Raw genomic sequence first — 19,454 nt, 5'->3', positions numbered from 1 at the left:
TCGACCTAAGAGTAGAAACTTTTTACATTAACTTCAGGAAAAATGTAAAAACGTGGCTTCCCACGCAGGAGACACAATGTTGTATGGCCTATTATCCTGCTCATGTCTGTACTTATCTGTGATGCACTTCAATGAATCCTTGTACTGTTTCAACTTTATGTAAATTGCGTAACTTGTGCAACTGTAAGAAATGCGCCCAGATACTTAAGGGTTCATTGCACTGTATACATAAACAAAATACAAAAAAACGATGTGAAGCAGAGACGCAGCCCTAGGGCATATATTAGATGAGGGGGAAATAAACTTGTTGAAAAAGGAGATGCCGTCTGAGGATTTATAGAGTTGGATGCAAAGGCGTGCATTGGTATTGCAGCATCCAGAAGCGATGGGAAGTGGGTCGGGGGGGGGGGGGCTCTGGAATGTGCAGACAGTCACAGAGAAGAGAGAAAGTCTGAGCGAGCTGTGGTAGTTTGGGCGAAAAAGAAACCAGAGCTGTATGTGAAAACATAGCCCCAGCAAAGTAACAGCTTGGTGCAGCATGTAGAGACGGTCTGTTCGGAATGCGGGGGCACGCGAACCATTCTCCATGTTATTCTACGGAGCTTGGCTCTCGTGACCCCAGAGAGACCGTTGGAGCCGTGAAGGAGTGTACGGGCACGGCGGGCCCCTTGTATAAATAAACTTACTCCCTGATAGCAATTGGAGGTGACAAATTTGCAGCAGGAAGGAAAGAGGCGATACTGCTGCACAACCTGGGCACTGAGGGTCGCAGTGTCTGTGATGGCTTACCTCAGCCACCTTTGGAGGGCCAAGGTGATATGGACCAGTACATTATAGGCGGAAACTGGAAATCCATTTTGAAGCTAAGAAGAACGCAACGTTTGAAAGGCACAATTTTTTCCAGAGTTCAAGAGACACAAGAGCCAGTAGAAAACTTTGTGGCAGCACTACGGTCATTAAGTCACACATGTGAATTTGGAGGATTGACAGACTCATTGATACGAGATCAGCTGGTGCGTTGCACTAGCAATATGAAAATACAAGAAAGACTGTTAACCAAAGATGTGACTTTAGAGGTGGCAATTGAGATTGCAAGAGGAAAAGACATTTTCTGTTTGAAGTGCAAGAAAAAAGGGCATTTCGCCAGTGTGCAGAGAATCGGGGCAAGTGCAGTGCATAGGGTCTGGTGCAAGAATTTCGGAGCAGGAAGAAAACACGGATGTGGCTCAACTGACCCAGACTAAAAACGTGCTGGAAGTGTCAGAATTATCCGGCAAGTGAAGTGCTCCGACTGTGTTTATGATGATTGGAAGAGTAGTGGCATTGAAAGTGGATAGCTGATCTCAAGGAAAACATATGAGGTCTGTTTGCAAAGGAAGATGGAGAATTTGGAGGAGCACGGCATAGAACCATATGCCTATGGAAACGTGAAGATAGACGTGCTAGGAAAATTCAAAGCAATGATTAAGTATAAAGGCAGAAGTTGTGAGTCAGATGTATTTGTCACGAGAGAAGGTTCGTCTTTGATAGGCTGGGCGGAACAGCGCAAGCTTGGAATAAGGATACAGGCAAGTGCGGAAGATCCTGTTTCTGCTTGATAGGCTTGGATTTCGTTGGGCAGTTTTAATATGTAGCTATACTGGCATTTAATTGCATCCTGTCTAGCCATGTTTTCATACTTTGGCATGAATTCTTAATGAAAAAGCCAACTGGAGTATGTTCTGAATTGGGGATACTGCCATATATTGCCAGAACAATCCTGGACATGTTTTCTTTTTAAAGTATCCTTATTGGCATTATGTGCAAAGCAAACCCAAGTATGTTCTTATATGGGAATACTAGGAGATAATTGTGCAGTCAGCATGGAAATGCATGGGCACAGCCAGTGTGAAAATGTTATATACTGGCACATGTTGTTGGCAAAGGAATCATGAAAGTGTTGGAGAAATGCTCTTGTGCGCTTTTTGGGGATTCCATATATTTATATTTTATTAGTTTAAATTCACCAGCTGCCACTGGTGTCGGTGGCTGCAGTTTAAGGCATTGCTGGGCTGTTTTATTGTTTACCTTAGGAATGAAGAAGTTATTACATTACTTTTCTTTGGACCTGGCAATTACCGGGCTGGGTGTCTGCTTGGAGCAGTGTTTGATGGTGAAGAAGAGATTTTTTCCTTTTAGCTGCTGTGATGGTTGACTAATGTCCGGTTGTGGCTTTACTGAGGAGTGGATGACATGTGTTGTGAAGGGTATCTAAGGGATGGGAGAGGTCCTGTTTTAAGTCTGCGTTTTTCAGGTAAATGGATGTTTGTTGGCTAGCTCAGAGTATACAGCGGGGCAGAAAGCGTTTCTTCATGGCGACATGTACTTCTACCTGTTGCATCGTGGTGTGGTTAAAGGTTGATGGGGCACCTGGATTGATTGGGCTAACTTGTTACAAGACTTTGTTCCAGAGCTTGAATGGGGAAGTTCTTGAAAGAGTGGCATGGTGACAGTTGGCTCACCCTGTTTCTTGTTTGAAGGGAGGTATGGGTGAGGGTGCCAGTTTGTTCTGTCTAGCCAAGTGGGACAGGATTGAAACATTCAACTAGTGGTTAGGCGGAGAAGACAGGTAGTTTGCCCTGCTCCCAAAGTGTGTGGGGTTCAATATAAGCGGTTATGTCCATTGATTCAATGAGGTGAAGGAGAGCGCGTCTCCTAGTGCTTTTATTGGAATGGGTGTCTGTTAAAATGAGTGCGAGACTGATACTGATGTGATTAGGTCTGTGATCTTGAGGAATATCCCACACCTGGGAGGTGGGTGGGCATTGGATGAGGTGGAATGTGGGAGTCTTTGTGACTGTGGGAAGTGGCATGTGAGGAGTTTCTTGGAGACCATTGCAGCACTTTTCTGTTTGTAACAAATCCAGTAAGGTTTCTGGATGCCTGCAAACTGAATACTGACTTGCCTTATGAAATGCTACTGGGCATGCAATGTGACAGTGAAGGCTCTACTAGTGGTAAAGTGGGGTGCAGCAGATTTCATTCTAGGCATATAATTAATACCTTTCTAGTTTGTCGGCTCTATGAACATAGTTATACTGTCTGAACTGCAAGGCCAGTCTTGACTTCAAGGTGGAACAAGAAGTGTTAGGAAATCTTTTCAAGACACCTTGGACCGTCCAACGTAAACGTTCTGTTCTAAGCATAGCTTTAGAGACTAAAAAAGCATTGCTGCAAGTGGCTTTTTTACTCTAAAAATACTTATACGGTTTGATGATATGATAATTTATTTATATTGCGCTGGTACACAAGTGGAAGTGCTGGTTATAGAGTGACATGAGAGCCACCGAAGCACTCCTGGAGAGTGAGGGGTTAACCTTGTTGAAGCCATTTTCTGGAAAGGCTAGACAAATTGTGATTGCAGCAGTTAGAGTGGCATTGTGTGGTGACTATCGTCGGGCTGGTCTCAGATTGGACCTTAGTTGATGGCCGCTGGAGGAATTCTCTTAAAATGTTTTCCAGTCCTACCACTCGGATCTCTGGGTTCCATGTTCATAGATGCAGTTGAGTAATGGTTCCATCTTGTGGTACGTGGATGGTTAGACAGGTGGTTAAAAACCTACGAGATGAGGTTCATTTGTATTGTGGCATTGGGGGTTGCTACTTTGGGGGGTTCTGGTGGCGTTTCAGAAAAGTATTTGACATGTGACGATTCATTAAAGCTGTGAGGAAGGCACATTTGACGCATACGGGCAGCCACTAAAGCAAATGGCATGTGGCTGCAATGTTTTACGTTTTCTGCTGGTCAACAGCAGCAATTTCTGCTGCCACAGAGCATAGCAGTGGCATAACATAAATTTGGGAGCCTCCTCGCGAGCCATGACGGTCTCCCCTCCGCCCCCCAACTCGGCAGCAAATCACAGGTCACGCCACACTCTGGGCCAGCCTAGATTACCACACTTGTGCAATACGCACAAACATGCTGTTGTAGGGGTACGCTGTACACTGCACTAGGAGTAAGATGTACGTGTGTTTTAATGCATTATACAGCACAGTTGCAATTTTTTTGTAGGGTGGCACCAATCTAAAAATCCATTGCATGCAAGTCACCAACAGTGCACAGGAACATTAATGCTTTAATATGCTTTGCTATTAAAAATGCCATGCCGCAATGAAAACATGTCCAACTGGCTGCACAATGTAGACCAGTCTTGACACGTAATAACACATTAGATTAAAGCATGCCAGGCCACATTTAGGCATACCTAGACTGGTTGCACCAAAATGCCAGTCTAGCCAGGTAATTGCACATAGCAGGACTGCTTTATCAGAGATGCCCAGTTAAAAAAAAAAGTCAAGCCAAACTAAGACTACACTGGCTGCACCAAAACGACACTCTAGACACAAATACCACATATCATGCCTGCTTAGCCGGGACATGGATGACGATTTCGATTTATTGCACAATTCCCTGCCCCCCCCCCACACACATCCCATCTCCCTCCCACCCCATGCCCCAAACCCCAAAATCAGCTCCTTGCCCCAGATTTACTTCCACGTCCCTTTTCCTTGCCTCATTGCTTGCGTATGAGGCTCTTTGCCTTATAGGTAAGTACTGGAATGACGAAGAGTCAAGTTTGCACCTCGCCCAACATTTGAAGGGTTAGCACCCCCACTCCCTGAAATGTAGGTTTTGTTGCGCCCCTTAACACAAGCGCGCACACCATTCTGTGTGTGTGTGTGTGTGTGTGTGTGTGTGTGTGTGTGTGTATGTATATATATTTCTGAGGCTTGTGGAATCTGCTTAGATCACATGCTGTGCATAGGCCGACATCTAGTGGAAGCTGCGGAGTATTAGTTTGTTTTTCGAAACTCGAAAATGGGCGTCGACACAGGCGTGCCAGTAATACTATCCCTAGTGTGACGTCCACTGTACCCAAGATCCCTCACGCGTCTAGGATCCTCAGATTGTTCTTTTCCGCCATACTGGTCGGAAGCATTTTGCGGAGTCCCCTGGCCTTAGCCATACTTTTGCTAATAATCGACATTTATAATTCTTTATTGACATCCTTCCCCACCCCAACGTCGACCCTCGACGACGGCTGGAGAAGACATCGACCGTCGGCTGCTGCACGGCGGATCTGGGCCTCGGAAGGCCGCTGGCCTCGGCCCGGGCCTAGTAGGCCGCTGGCCTCGGCCCTGTAAGTAGGGAGAGTGGGGGGTGATACATACTCTTCACTCTTGCTATATAGGTACACCTTATATATTTCCTACACTTATCAGCCCGCTGCCTCAAGGTGCGTATGGAGGGTACCCCTTTCCAATTCTGCCCCAAGTGCAACCGCAAATACCCTTGGGTCGACAGGCACGCCACGTGCAATCTCTGCTTGCCGAGGGACCACCCCGAAGCGAACTGCAGAGCGTGTAGTAGGTTTAAACCTAAGACACTTAAGGACCGTTCGACAAAGCATTGGGCCCACCACGCCAGGCAGGCGGCCATGGCAGCTGAGGGCGCCTTCAGCAATGGCAGCGACGCCGTACTTTCGGACGGCGAGGGCATTACGGCGTCGAAAGACAGCCGAGCGCAGGTCCCCAACCTCGGAAGGTCGTCCGGCAGGGCGGTTATGGGGAAGACCCCCGGCGACGCGCGCGCTACACACCCTACACACACTAAGCACACTAAGTCCAACCGAACCTCGACGACGTCGACTTCTCGGAAAGAGGCACAGATAGAACGGTCCGACTCTGTGTCCTCTGGGCGCTCTCGATCGAGATCGCCTCATGACACAAGGCAATCATCCACTCTTGCCAAGAGTGCCTCGCTCCCTAGACTAACGGAAGTTCGATCGTCGGAGGACGAAGACGACTTCCACCCCCAGGCCGCGCTCCAAGAGATGGAGCCCGCAGTTAACACCAGCGAGGCCCCACGCTCCAAAGACACAGATACCTCTTCCGATCCTCGACGCCAGGCGTCGAAAGTCTCCGGGGCCTCCAAGGGACAGGGAAAACATTTTTCCACGCACGGGGAGGGGGGAAAACAGCGGAAAGCACATTCTTCCACTCCTGTAAGACCTTCCTTTCCCCCGAAGCAGACAGACAAATACAAGTCTACTGAGAGATCAACATCCAGCAAGGGTACCCTTGATAAGTCCCCTAAATTGCCTACTAAAGTCAGATACAAGTCTACTGAGAGATCAACATCCAGCAAGGGTACCCTTGATAAGTCCCCTAAATTGCCTACTAAAGTCATCCCCTGTTCCAAAGAATGGTCCAGTGAAGACATAGACAGGGTCATGTCAAGGATGTCTTCCTTGGCAGATTTTTACGACAAGAATCCAGAGCATTTCCTCTCGTATGACCCTCAGGGGGCCACACCCTCAGGTTCCACTGATCCTATCCCCCTAAGTAAAAAGGTCCAGTTCGAAAGACCTGAACCCTTTGAGGTGCAGCCTTACTCTACTCCATACTCTACTCCACACCCCAGGTACCAAGGAGAGCCTTTCCCTGAGGGGGACCAGGAGTTTGAAATTATGGAGGAACAAACCGGGACGGAATACTATGCGGATGATGAGGACCAGGAGGAGGGAGAAGATGAGCAGGAAATTTACAGAGTAGATTCCCCGGTAGAGAACGAAGCCCCAATTACCGACTCGCCAGTCGATAACCAGCCCCTCCTTAATGAGGTTCTCGCTCGCGCGGCAGAACATTTTCACATCGACACCCACGGTGTACAGGAGGAAAGGGACTTCGCAGAAGAGTTGGTGGGAGAGAGGAGGCCGGTCGCTCAGACCATCCCTATCCTTAAATCCATCCAACGAAGAATAGATCCATCCCTGGTGAACCCAAACCTCACCAGAGCAGTCAACCCCAGGGTCGAAAAACTTTTCCGGGCAGCCCAGTCTGACCCTCTCTATATAAGAGAACATCTTAAACCAGACTCCCTAGTTGTTACCAACACTCGGAAGAGGGCTGGAACACCCTTATCTTCGTCGGAAGCTCCTCCCGACAAGGAGAGCAAGAAACTTTACGGGTTTGGCAGGAAGGTAGCCTCAACGTCCGCCTACCAAGCAAGGATTGCTAACTCCACCACCCTGTTGGCCAGCTACAACTGCCATCAATGGGAAGAGGTCGCGGCACTCATAGCCTCTGCTCCTGAACCGTTAAAGGGCCAATTGGCTCGGATCTCGGCAGAAGGGAGAGCCGTGTCTGGTTGCATATTGAAAGCAACTTTCGACGCCGCGGACAACGCAGGGAGATTGATAGCAGAAGGTACTGTTATCAAAAGACATGCGTGGTTACGGCAGTCGGGGTTCAAAACAGAAACTCGGGCTTCATTAATAGACAAGCCGGTGGAACCCGATCTATTGTTTGGGAAAGCGGTCGAAGCCACACTAAAAAACGCCAAGGACGAATACGAAACACTGAAATCCCTTGGCCAACTAACCAACAAACCCCCTAACCAAAGGGGGAACAGTAATTTTCGTCGCCCACGCGGCCAAAATTCACAAAGAGGCAACTATGCCCAGGGACAGGGTACACAGTGGAACAACAGCCAGCAGTCTACCCAAAGTTACGGCAGGGGTAACAAAAGAGGTCGTGGGAGAGGCAGAGGCAGCCCCAACAAGGGAGGTGGCACGCCTCCACCAAAGCAGTGACGCTCAGTTCAGGGTCCCTTCTCACGCAACCCCAGTAGGGGGACGCATTTCCAACTTCACCCAGGCTTGGGAAGGGATCACCTCAGACAGATGGGTGCTGTCAACAGTGTCCACAGGATATTGTATAGAATTACTGCAGCGTCCCCGGAACCATCCTCCACGACAAAGAGTACACTCCTTAGAACATCAGAAGATCCTTCTCGACGAGATCGCCATTCTGCTAGAAAAGGACGCGATAGAACTCGTCCCAGGACACCAGGTAAACAAGGGTATCTATTCAACTTACTTCCTTGTGCCAAAGAAAGATTTGACAATGCGCCCAGTATTGGACTTACGGCCTGCCAACAAGTATGTCAAGCCCCAAAAATTCCGTATGACCACGCTACAAGAGGTAATCCCCCTCCTTAAAAAGGGGGATTACATGGCAACCTTGGATATGAAAGATGCTTATTTTCATATTTCCATGCTCCCGGCGCACAGAAAGTACTTGCGCTTCAAGGTGGACAGTCGCCACTACCAATTCAAGGTACTGCCCTTCGGGATAGCTTCAGCACCAAGAGTATTCACCAAGGTACTGGCGGTGGCAGCTGCACACCTACGCAGGGAGGCAATCCCAGTGTACCCTTATCTGGACGACTGGCTCATAACGGGGGAAACCCCAGGAATTTGCAGGACAAACATTCAAAGGACTATCGACCTCCTCCACGAATTAGGCTTCTCAATCAACGAGAAGAAGTGAAGCCTGGTGCCAAGCACCTCAAAACAGTTCCTAGGAGCAATCCTAGATACTCAGAAAGGGTTGACCTTCCCTTCGGAAGAGAGAATTCGGAATATACTACTGCAAATTGCACATTATCAGTCCGGTCAACAAATAACGGTACGCAAAGCAATGCGGTTACTGGGCATGATGGCGTCATGCATTTACCTGGTCCCCCACGCGCGACTGCGCATGCGTCCCATGCAGGAATGGTTGGCGAAACAGTGGTCTCAGGCAAGTGGTCAGTGGGACGATCTAGTGGTCGTTTCGCCAACACTTGTACAGAGCCTACACTGGTGGACAAGAGAGAATCTCGCAAGGGGAAAACCCTTTTACGATCCCGAAGTACAGGCAGTGGTGACTACAGATGCATGCCTGACTGGGTGGGGAGCTCGCCATCTCCACCACACAGCTCACGGTCTATGGTCTCACTCAGTAGCCAAGAACCACATAAACCTGCTAGAGCTTCTGGCAGTATTCAGAGCGCTTCGGGCGTTCGAGCCCCATCTACTAAACTTGTCGGTGCAGATCCGGACGGACAGCACGACAGCCATGTTCTATCTAAACAAGCAAGGAGGGACTCGTTCGCCAAATCTGTCCAAGCTTGCCCAGAAAATCTGGATATGGGCACTCAAACGGAACATCTTCCTGTCATCGCAACATGTTCCAGGGGAGCTCAATTCCCTAGCGGATGCTCTAAGCAGAGACTCCCTCCCAGAAGAACACGAATGGGTCCTTCACAGAAAGATCGTAGAAGATCTCTTCTCTCAGTGGGGTTTCCCCACTATAGACTTATTTGCCACAAGCGAAAACAAACAATGCCCAGGATTTGCATCCAGGTTCCCCCAGCCAGACTCCCAAGGGAACGCCCTGTGGATGAACTGGTCAGGGATGTTTGCGTACGCTTTTCGACCAACTCCTCTCCAGGAAAGTGGTGTACAAGATGAACAAGGAATCGATGACGCTCATCCTAGTTGCTCCCATGTGGGCGAGACAACCATGGTTTCCACACCTACGCAGGATGGCGGTGTGCGAGCCCATCAAACTTCCAGCCTGGTACAACCTACTGTCCCAGCAACAAGGTCAAACGGTGCACCAGCAACCCAACTCAATGAACCTGGCAGCATGGCTCCTGAGGTCATAGAGTTTGGACATCTCAATTTACCACAGAGGTGTATGGACATCCTAAAAGAATCCAGGAAACCAAACACAAGGCACTGTTACTTTGACAAGTGGAAGAGATTCGTTATTTGGTGCCAGAATAAACAAATCAACCCTGTTAATTGCACTCCTTCCAACATTGTGACATACATGCTCCACCTGCTGGATGCAGGATTGGTTTTTAACTCTCTGAAAGTACACCTGGCAGCCCTCTCGGCTTACACCACATCCCATAACAGGGTGTCGTGGTGGAAAGTACCAGTAGTTAAAGCCTTCATGGAAGGAGTAAAGAGACTTCACCCTCCTATTTCGAACCCGCCGCCAGGATGGGACCTTAATGTGGTGCTAGCTAAGCTCATGGGCCCCCCTTTCGAACCCATGCATAAAAGTAGTCTCAAACACCTGACTTATAAAACGGCCTTCTTAGTAGCCATTACCTCTATAAGAAGGGTCAGTGAAATTCAGGCTCTGTCAGTGCAGGATCCTTTCTTTACTATCCCCAAGGACAAACTGGTTTTACGCACACACCCTAGGTTCTCACCTAAATGTATATCAAAGTTCCATGTAAACCAGTCCATCGAGCTTCCGGCTTTCTTCCAGAATCCGCAAAGCTCGGCTGAGGTGAAACTACACACCCTAGATGTGCGTAGGGCGGTCCTCTACTATGTAAATAAAACCAGACCGCTAAGGAAAACAGATCAACTGTTTGTCTCCGTAGCTACAGGCAGAGAGGGAGATGGCGTCTCTAAAGGCGCTATCTCGAAGTGGATTATCAACTGTATACAGCTGTGTTACTCTCTTTCTGAAAAAACTCTGCCTTTTACGCCAAGAGCCCACTCTACTAGAGGCATTGGGGCCACTCTGGCTTTCATTGCAAATGTTCCCCTCGACACCATTTGCAAAGCAGCTACTTGGGGCTCTATTCACACTTTTACTCAGCATTACTGCATTGACACTCATTCCAAGACAGATACACAAGTGGGACAAGCTGTTCTAAGACACCTGTTTGCTCATGACCCTTCTCACATCCCACCTCCTTCTCCTGGTACTGCTCGCTAATCTATGCACAGCATGTGATCTAAGCAGATTCCACAAGCCTCAGAAGGGATACATTACTCACCGTAATCGTATTTCTGATGCTTGTATCTGCTTAGATTCACAGGCGACCCACCCTTCCTCCCCTCCGAGAGAAGGCGCATGATTGCTTGTAGTCTTACCTTTCTGTCTATCTGCTTGGATTATCTGTACTCACGCTACTCCTCATGTCAGAAAAAATACAATCTGAGGATCCTAGACGCGTGAGGGATCTTGGGTACAGTGGACGTCACACTAGGGTTAGTATTACTGGCACGCCTGGATAGTATTACTGGCACGCCATTTTCGAGTTTCGAAAAACAAACTGTAATACTCCGCAGCTTCCACTAGATGTCGGCCTATGCATAGCATGTGAATCTAAGCAGATACAAGCATCAGAAATACGATTATGGTGAGTAATGTATCATAAATATATATATATATATATATATATATATATATATATATATATATATATATATATATATATATAAAAATTATTTTTGTTAAGGACCGATCATAATGGAAATAATTTCTTTATGAAGTCGTAGAGCTCCCCCACCCCATGACATGGAGGCCTCCAGCCCAGAGGCTTCCATGTCATGGGGTGGCGTAGCCCTTTATTTTTGTAGTCACTCTGCCTTCATAAAGAAATTAGATCTGTTACACTGGACCTGTGGTGGTGGGGCCACGGGGCACTGCACGAGGCCCTCATTACGCCAGTGTCTCATAGATCCAGGTTTATCAATTTGCAGTTATAAAGCCGGGCCAGATAAAGGGCTCTGTGGATGTTTTCAAGGGGGTTCAGGGCAACAAACCATTTCGTTTCTTGAGCAAAATTCAGCAGGTCCAATCACTGCTGAGAAAGAAAGTTGGGTTACTTTTGGGGGTTTAGAGGAGGACGCTAATTAGCCGTTGAAGGTGGCTTGGCCATCGGCAGGGTGGCAATGGAGCCAATCGGCAATAAGAAATCCTTTATTTCTAAGGACTTACCTAGGAAAGCACATGGACATTGTACATGTACGACTACCCTGCAGAATGGACATTTTGCAGTGTTACTTGAGAACCATGAGCCTCTGCAAAATGTTGGTTTTCAGACTTGCGAGTCCACTGCACAGGATTTACACAGCCTTGTATCACTGTTCAGTCGTTCCTTACCTGAACCTGCTCAGAGAGGGAGTGACGGTAAAAGTACTCGTACAGCCACCCTAGTAGAGGTTACACGGAGGAGCCCAGATCAGACAGCCCTCGTTGATTTGGCACTGTTTTGCAAGGATCTTTGGGGAGCACCTTAAACATTAGGTTACCTTAACACAATTGCTGACTGTCTGAAGTGCTTCTGATTTTGCATGCTGGCTTCTTCCCTAAAATCGCCTTGTGTTAAACGTGAGCTACCCTAAAGGGTTTTTCTTTTTTAATTATACACATTCTGGAGAAAATGTTTTATTTCTAAAATAGTTTTGCACATCGAAAAAAGTTTGGTGAATTTGAAATTAGGCTAACTTGTGCTTTAATGGGGTAAGCTAGATGTGGATGGAAGTGCCCAGTCATCACCTGCTGGGGTACTTGTGTGCCTGCTCTAGAAATGCAAAAACTAGTTGTGTTCTGTTCTTCACGTGCACACCCCCCCCCCCTCCCGCACACCCCCCAGCCCGCTTGTGTTGACAAAAGTTCAGAAGTGTCTCTTCTATTTCTCAGGATTGTGACTCGAAGATCAACGAGCTGTTCTCTGGCAAGCTGTATATGATCGGCATCGCGGCCATTGTGGTAGCAGTTATAATGGTAGGTGTTTGTCATTGGCATCTTGTCACCCACACTTCTTATCCCATTATCCCCCCCACCCCGCAATATAATGCACACGCTCCCAAACTGATACAGAGAAGAGTGGGTTAATCAATACTTTTATCCTAGGTCCTCCTCTCCTTTCGCCCTATGCTATCCTTCTTCACCGTTCGGCTGATTGCGAGTTTATGAAACCCACTCCTCTGTATCATCACCTAGGATCAGAGGTTCCGCTTTGTTTGCGGCACTGACTTGTGCTCTCTTGTTGCAGATCTTTGAGATGATCCTGAGCATGGTTCTGTGCTGTGGCATCCGGAGCAGTTCTGTGTACTGAGCAACAAGGAGCTCCGTGCCGGGGTACCCTTGCAAGTGGGTCAACCCCCCCACCGGAAGTGCCACCTCACCTGACAAAAAGAAAATGTATATAAATGTCAAATATCACGAACATACTTAGTATTTTTACTTTGCTTTTTTTTAAGGTCATAATCACGTTTACCCATATGTGGGTGGCATTTATTTACACATCGGATCCTTCTAGAAGACCCTCGTGTGAAGGCAGAGGGTTATTTTCAGAGATTTCATTTTTTGAGAAAGTATGGACTGTTTGGCCTACTAAGGGCAGATAATTGGTGTTTGTCAGCCACACATTTGCTGCATAACCCATAATGCTAATTTGTTTCTTTTTTTGCGGCAGTGGAGAGACACGCCCCGGATATAATATTTGTTCATGACCCAGCATTCCCACACCTCTTAGCGGTATATTCGGATGTGACTGCAGTAAAGCCTACTCTGCTGTTCTGCCCCCCTCACCCCACTCCGTAACATATGTGTAACTCTGCTTCCTTCAGTCGCCCGCCGTCTGTGAATGTTTGTTAATGACTAATATTCTCATGTAAGCTGCCTGGCCTGCTCTCCTTCCTGAATATATTTGATATTGTTGTTTCTACTTCCATATTTGTATCACTGGTTGCCTGCGTCTGCTTGAAATGATCTGACCTGGCTATTTTGGCCCATATACTACTAGGGTGAGTGGGTTGGTGGGGGTGGCGGTGTTTCGAGGGAGGGTGGAATGTTAGGTGAGCCACATATTCTGTTTCAGGAATATCACTGTTCATAAACAACAAACTCCACACGGGCTCAGGAATGGACAACAGAAAATCAAACTGGATCAACTGCCAGGCTTGCCTTTTCAGATGTGTGGCTCAACCTGGATTACAGCTGCTGTTTTCCAACTCAGTCAATGCTCTACAATTACATTTTAATAGTGTGTGCGCATCCCCACATGCTTAGCAACCTGTGGCATTGCAAGAATGGCGACTACTCCCAATTCCTTTAGTGTCGTCCACAGTGACTGATGACTGCATGACATGTTCTTGGTATTATGGCTGAGCATCAGCTTTTAAAATGCCATGAAAAATTGTGCCATTACTGCTTTAATAGAGCTTGCTTAGCATGCCAGGAAAAAGCTCTTCTTCTAGGCCTTGCTAAATGGATCACTGATGCTGAGCTTACAGGTTTTGAAGAGCTCAGGCTGAGCCACCCAAATTAACAGGCATGTGGACAGAATTTGTGTTAGCTCTTAAGCAGGAAGTGGTGCCCTGTATTTGAGGGTTAAGAAATTGTCTCTTTCCAGACTCTGGTGCAGAATTGAAGGATAGCCCTTAACCATACATCAAAGAGCCCATTTGCCTCGATACTCCCACCACATTCCGCCAAACCATAATTCCAGCTGATGAAAAACTGCCCCTTTTCCAACCACAGAACTAGGTCAGGTGCACAAGCAGGGCAGGATGGAATGCGTTGCCTTGAATCTGTTTAGCATGCCACTGGTTGTGTAATTTCAAATGTTGCCTTTTTTTGTACACAAAATAAATAAACAAAACTGTTGTGAGTACTGTACAAAGAATCCTCCAGCTGTTGATCAAGAATGGACTGAGGTCATGCTGCCGAGGCATTTATGTGCCTCTAGGTCTCCGCCTGCTGCATGTTCTGGAGTGGGCCTGTGCTGGTTTTATAGCGGCTTCCCTTGCATTCTAAGAATTGTTAAAGGATAAGATGATGTGTTTTGATTGGCAGAGGGAATTTGTAAGAAATGCTCCCCACTCCACGCTAGTATGACAAAATGTGCGTCTCTCTCCATCCTGTAAATGTGTAGACACACTTTGCAAAACAAAACCATTCTAAACAGCGGCACGGTACGAGGATATGCACGCAGGGAACCAGATGTGTCTAGTGCAGCCCATCTCCATGACCACTTTAATCTTACCATTGGGGAAGCTACTGGAAAGTAGGCGCAGGTTGAATTAATAAATGGAGCATGTGGGAAAGAGCTGGTAATGAATGCCTGCACATTTTGAAGCATTATATGAAGGTCACTTGTGCACCTAGAGCCTAAAATCAAAAGGGTCAAAAGAGGGCACAGATATCGGAGGAAAGAATAAGAGACGAGAATAAGTGAATAGGAAAGATCTAAGATCCAGCTAGTAGACAAAAAGGCCACATTATGCATTAAAACCTCCATAAACATGTGAAAGGCAGACAGTCATTTGGGTGACTCAAGTAGACTGGAGATGCAGTCCCCTAGATGATGGCACTTGTCAACAAGGTCCTCTCTTCAAATATCTTACAATTTTTAATGTATGCCGCTGCTTTAGCATTGATGGCTCCCGTAGACCAATATTTGGGAGAAAACGGGGCAAGCAGCTAAGGTTGCTACGTTTCTTTGAAAAAGTCCCATAGCAAATTTGCACATGAAGCCTGTAGTCTCAACATGCAAACAATCTGCATATATTCCTCCTGTGTGTTCTTCTCTGCAAGGTTCCCGAGCATGCATGTCAGTTTGGTGAAAGGATTAGAGCCACTTCGTCTCCATGCAGTATTCATGCGTGTGATGCTGTCATAAACTTAGCACTAGTTTTTCTTTCCTCCAAAAGAACTACGAACCCCAGTGATCAGTGCCAAGCTAATAAAATAGAGTTCAGTGCCTTGCTCACCAGAGTAAGGCAATTTCCAGTGAAGATGGTGAAAAGGGAGCCACTGGCCTTAACCTACATCTTTTAAAAAGGGTCACCATGACTGCTAATACCAGTTTGGGGGGTGGGTGGGGGTGCATGACTCGTTGCTGCTGCTTATCCTTGGCCAGTCACTCTGGGTGAGGCCTGCACCACTTTGGCGGCAACCACATCCTTTCGAATTGAAGTTCTTCCCATGCGGAACAGTTATGGTATTGTGCTCACTGTCTGGATCTCTCCTACAGGACACATTTAGCAGATCACTTGTAAATGTTTTGGAGGCTTGTAGCGGGCAGTCCACCTCAAAGGTTTGAGCTCTGCAAAGAAGGATCATTCCCAGTACCCCTTAAACTTTTCTCAGATTGACACTACCATGACCCAGGCTTCCACAGCATTCATGTGTGAGAGACCGGGAGCACCACTTTCTAAATGTTTTGTTAACTCCATGGTGAAGGCTGCAGGCGCCCCTTCTCCCTGCTGCTTCCTCTCCTTTGTCAAGGAACCGCTTCCCTGAGTAGACAGATGGAGGGGGTGGGTATACCCTCGGCCCCCATCGCTTGGGCGGGGTAGTTTGACTTGCACTGAGCTTTCTCATATGCTTTTCTGGGCTTCTTGTCTTGGTAACCTGAATGTGATTGCTTTGAAGAGAGCTGCCAAGGAATAAGGTTCCTCTAGCCAGTCTATGGGTAGATACGTTCACGTATCCTCACCCCTTTGGTCGCCCATTCCGTCACTCGGGACTAGTTGCTTTCGGCTCTCCTGATTAGTGACTCCTGACCAGACACATGCTCTGCCTCTAAAAACGCCCGGTGTAGTATGTACAGCGTCTAATTTTGGATATGACCAGGTTTTGAAGACCTGTTGGGGTCTTGCTGCATTTCCAACAGTTGTCCTTCTGATGGGAATCTGTTTGACTTGGGCTACCCCCTTTCTGCAGATTTAGGCCAGTTCCAAGCGCCAGATCATATTATGATGTGCAAGTTATGTTAGCAAAAGCAGCTGGGAATAAATTGAAAGTTTGTCTGCATGGGCTCCTCTGAGATGGGAGGTTTGGTGGGCGTGAGACGCACGGTTTAGTGGGCCACATTTCCCCACTGTGTTAAGTTGGGGCTGATTGTTAAAAGCTCCTGTAAGTTAAGCACTTGCTAAAATGTATATAGAATCTTTGTGTCCCATAGGTATACTACTCCTATCCTGAATGTAAAACGAATTCTATTGTAACTACTTTTCAATAAACCAAAATGATCATATTTAAAAAGGTGCAATTTGTTTTGTGTTGCGATGATACAGTTCTTTCAGACATGGTGAAGCTAACCTTTTCTTTGTTTTGTAAATAAGTCCAGGATTTCGTGGCACCTTCGTGTGGCTGATACCCCCACTAGAAGTCCTCCTCAAAAACATTCCTTAGTCTCTGCCCCTCAAATCATTTTGTCGAGCCGATGGAACCAATCGCCTGGCCCTAGGTGCCCCGTCTCCTTTTTTAGAAGTGGCATAGACTGGATATGTGGCATGTCGATGGGCTCTCGATAATTGATGGAGATGATTTACTTTGTTTCACTTAACCTATTATTGACACAGGCATGCAGCTTAGAAAGTAAAAGCATGAGACTTCACTGAGGCTCTGGTGTTTAAGTCTTGAAAGTAGTACAACGGATTGGGCATGATCTCTGGTTCTTGAGAAACCTGTATTTATAAACCCGAAAGGAATGCAAAATGGCATGTGGTAATATGCAAAGACCTCTAGAGCATGGTTTGAGCGCTCCTACGCCCCAGATCTTGGGTTTAAATGGGGTAGTTCGGTGAGCGAAGTGGGTAGTGATTGTCTGCATTACTAGTTTTAGAAAGTTCACACACTGCGGTTTTGCATGCAGACTACAGTTCTGTAGTAGAAGACAATATGTTTGCCTAGGTAAGTATGTTTCTAATGCTGGTTAATCTGCTTGGAATCACATGCTGTGCATATAGTCCGACATCTAGCGGTAATCGCGGAGTATTGCATCTTTCTTTCAAGGATCGAAAGGGAAGGTCGTCATGGGCATGACTGTAACACTATCCCTAACGTGACGTGTAGTGTACCCAAAATCCTTCACGCATCGAGGTCCCTCCGATTGTATTTTTCCGCACAACTAGTTGGTCTCCTTATGCGGAGCTCGTCAGTTAATATTGCTGAAGTATTTATTTGTTGTCCCACAACTGATGGTCGTTTAGTCTTTCACTTCTCTTCAACTGCGTGGCTCTCTACGCCATCCAACTGCTGCTTCGGCGACTGGTGCATCAATCGATGTCTGTCGGCCCTCTGGCCAGTCCCTTACAGTAGGGAGAGTTGGGCCCCGGGGTTGATTCTTTTCTGAGAATGCATTTCCTCTTTCCTTTTCTGGTCTGGCTGCCGCCTTTCACCGTTGCTATGGAGAGGACTCCATTTAAATTTTGTTCATCTTGCAACACAAATGCAACCGGTGTTTACCTCGTGAACATGACGAGCGATCCTTCAAGTCCTGCAAACTTTCGTCCTAAGATGTTAAGATAGGCGGACAAAGCGGTGGGCGGCCTACTACATGATACAGGCAGAAAGTCAACCCCCCGCACCCAGTTGGCACCATTGCCTCGAGTGACGAGGACTCTAGCGGCAGCCATGGCTCCGATGTGGAGGCTATAGACCTTTCGGCGGAACCGCAGTTCCCAGGTGCCCGGCTCCGACAGGCAGGCCACCCGTACTGCTATGGGGAGATCATACCCCGGTGACAGGGGTACACAAACACGCACCACCCAGGGATAAGCATACAAACCTCCTGTGCTTCCTCGGAGGATATGTCGAAGCATCAGACACCATTGGGCCCGCCGAAAAATGCAGTGCCTCCTGAACCTCACGGTCCGGCCCCCTCCCCCGCATCTGTCTTCTCAGCATGCATCCGGGCATTCTACTCATAAGGGCGTCTTCTAAAAAGCACATGAGTGCTGACACGCCGTCTAAGAGCGCCTCACCTTCAAAGGTTTCGGTGGAGCTTGTAACCGCGAAAACGCCTAAAGGCATGTTGAAATCCCTCGTACAACCGCTGAAGATATGCAAGCGTCTCCCAGCTACTGGAGCGACCAAAGAGCACTCCCTCTCGTCAAGAGGAGTTCTCTGAAGGCCCTCAGCCCCTCTCTAGGGCTTTATCTGATAAATCCCCTCCCTCTAGAGAGCCTTTCCCTCCTCCAGACACCTCTGCTTCATCCCTGTGGACCAGAGAGAGGTTTGAAAATTCATGGATAAAATGTCGCAATGTATAGAATTCTCTGAAAGATTTATTACTCATAAGAGACCTAAGGAGGAGGGCTCCTGCCCAATTTTACTAAAGCTACAGAAGCTTCCACCTCAGAGTCGGCAAGAAGAGGTATTTGAGTTTTCAGAGCCAGATACAAGTGACCACTGCCCAGATTGGGGACCAGATCAGCCAGCAGATGAGGCACCTTGACTCTCACCCACTCAACTCCTGACCCAGATGTCATTTGTCTGGACCCGCCCTCCTTGCTTCAACAGAGGCAGCAATCGCCTATTGACGACCAAATGGCTTTTAATGCCATCCTGAAGAGGGCCGCAGACTACTTCCAGATCGCAAAACTAGAAAATTCCACACGCATCCATTACTGCGCCACAAGAAATATTGTTCGAGACCAGTTTAGTTTGATTTTTTTATATAAAGCATTGTTGCGTATGATTTTTTTATTTTTGGTTGTAGCCCATGTTAATGACACGTGTTTCGGCACTCATTTGCCTTTCTCAAATCTGGGCAATAGCTTTCAATCTTTGGTGTTCATGATCTCACTAATAACGTGTGTAGAGCATAAGGAGTCCCGTCAGACTCATGGACGATGTACGTCCTGCAAAGTCACAGTACCGGCATCAAGCGTCGTGTCCTACTTCCAGATCGCCACACAGGAAGTTGTTCCTGACGAGGACATTCTGAAGGAAAAATCTCCCACAAGTCGGGCTATTCCCCTGCTGAATTCCATTAAGCGCCTTGCTCTGTCTTTACTGTCCCCTTTCCTTACAAG

General features: G+C 47.4%; 1 protein-coding gene across 1 annotated transcript in view; it reads left to right on the top strand.

Annotated features, from left to right (window-relative positions):
* The window catches only part of CD81 (CD81 molecule), a 226,960-nt gene extending 210,283 nt beyond the window's left edge, over window positions 1–16,677 (top strand). The window contains exons 7-8 of the mRNA XM_069623935.1: window positions 12,325–12,408; window positions 12,680–16,677. Coding sequence (XP_069480036.1) covers window positions 12,325–12,408; window positions 12,680–12,742 — 147 coding nt within the window. The 3' untranslated portion in view covers window positions 12,743–16,677. The remainder of the gene's footprint in view (window positions 1–12,324; window positions 12,409–12,679) is intronic.
* Window positions 16,678–19,454: the final 2,777 nt, after the last annotated feature.

Source organism: Ambystoma mexicanum, chromosome 11 (genome assembly GCF_040938575.1).
Source record: "Ambystoma mexicanum isolate Mex_15411 chromosome 11, UKY_AmexF1_1, whole genome shotgun sequence".
In the NCBI taxonomy this organism is placed as follows: Eukaryota; Metazoa; Chordata; class Amphibia; order Caudata; family Ambystomatidae; genus Ambystoma; species Ambystoma mexicanum.
Note: the sequence above shows the minus strand (reverse complement) of the source record. Positions and strands in the feature narration are given on the sequence as shown.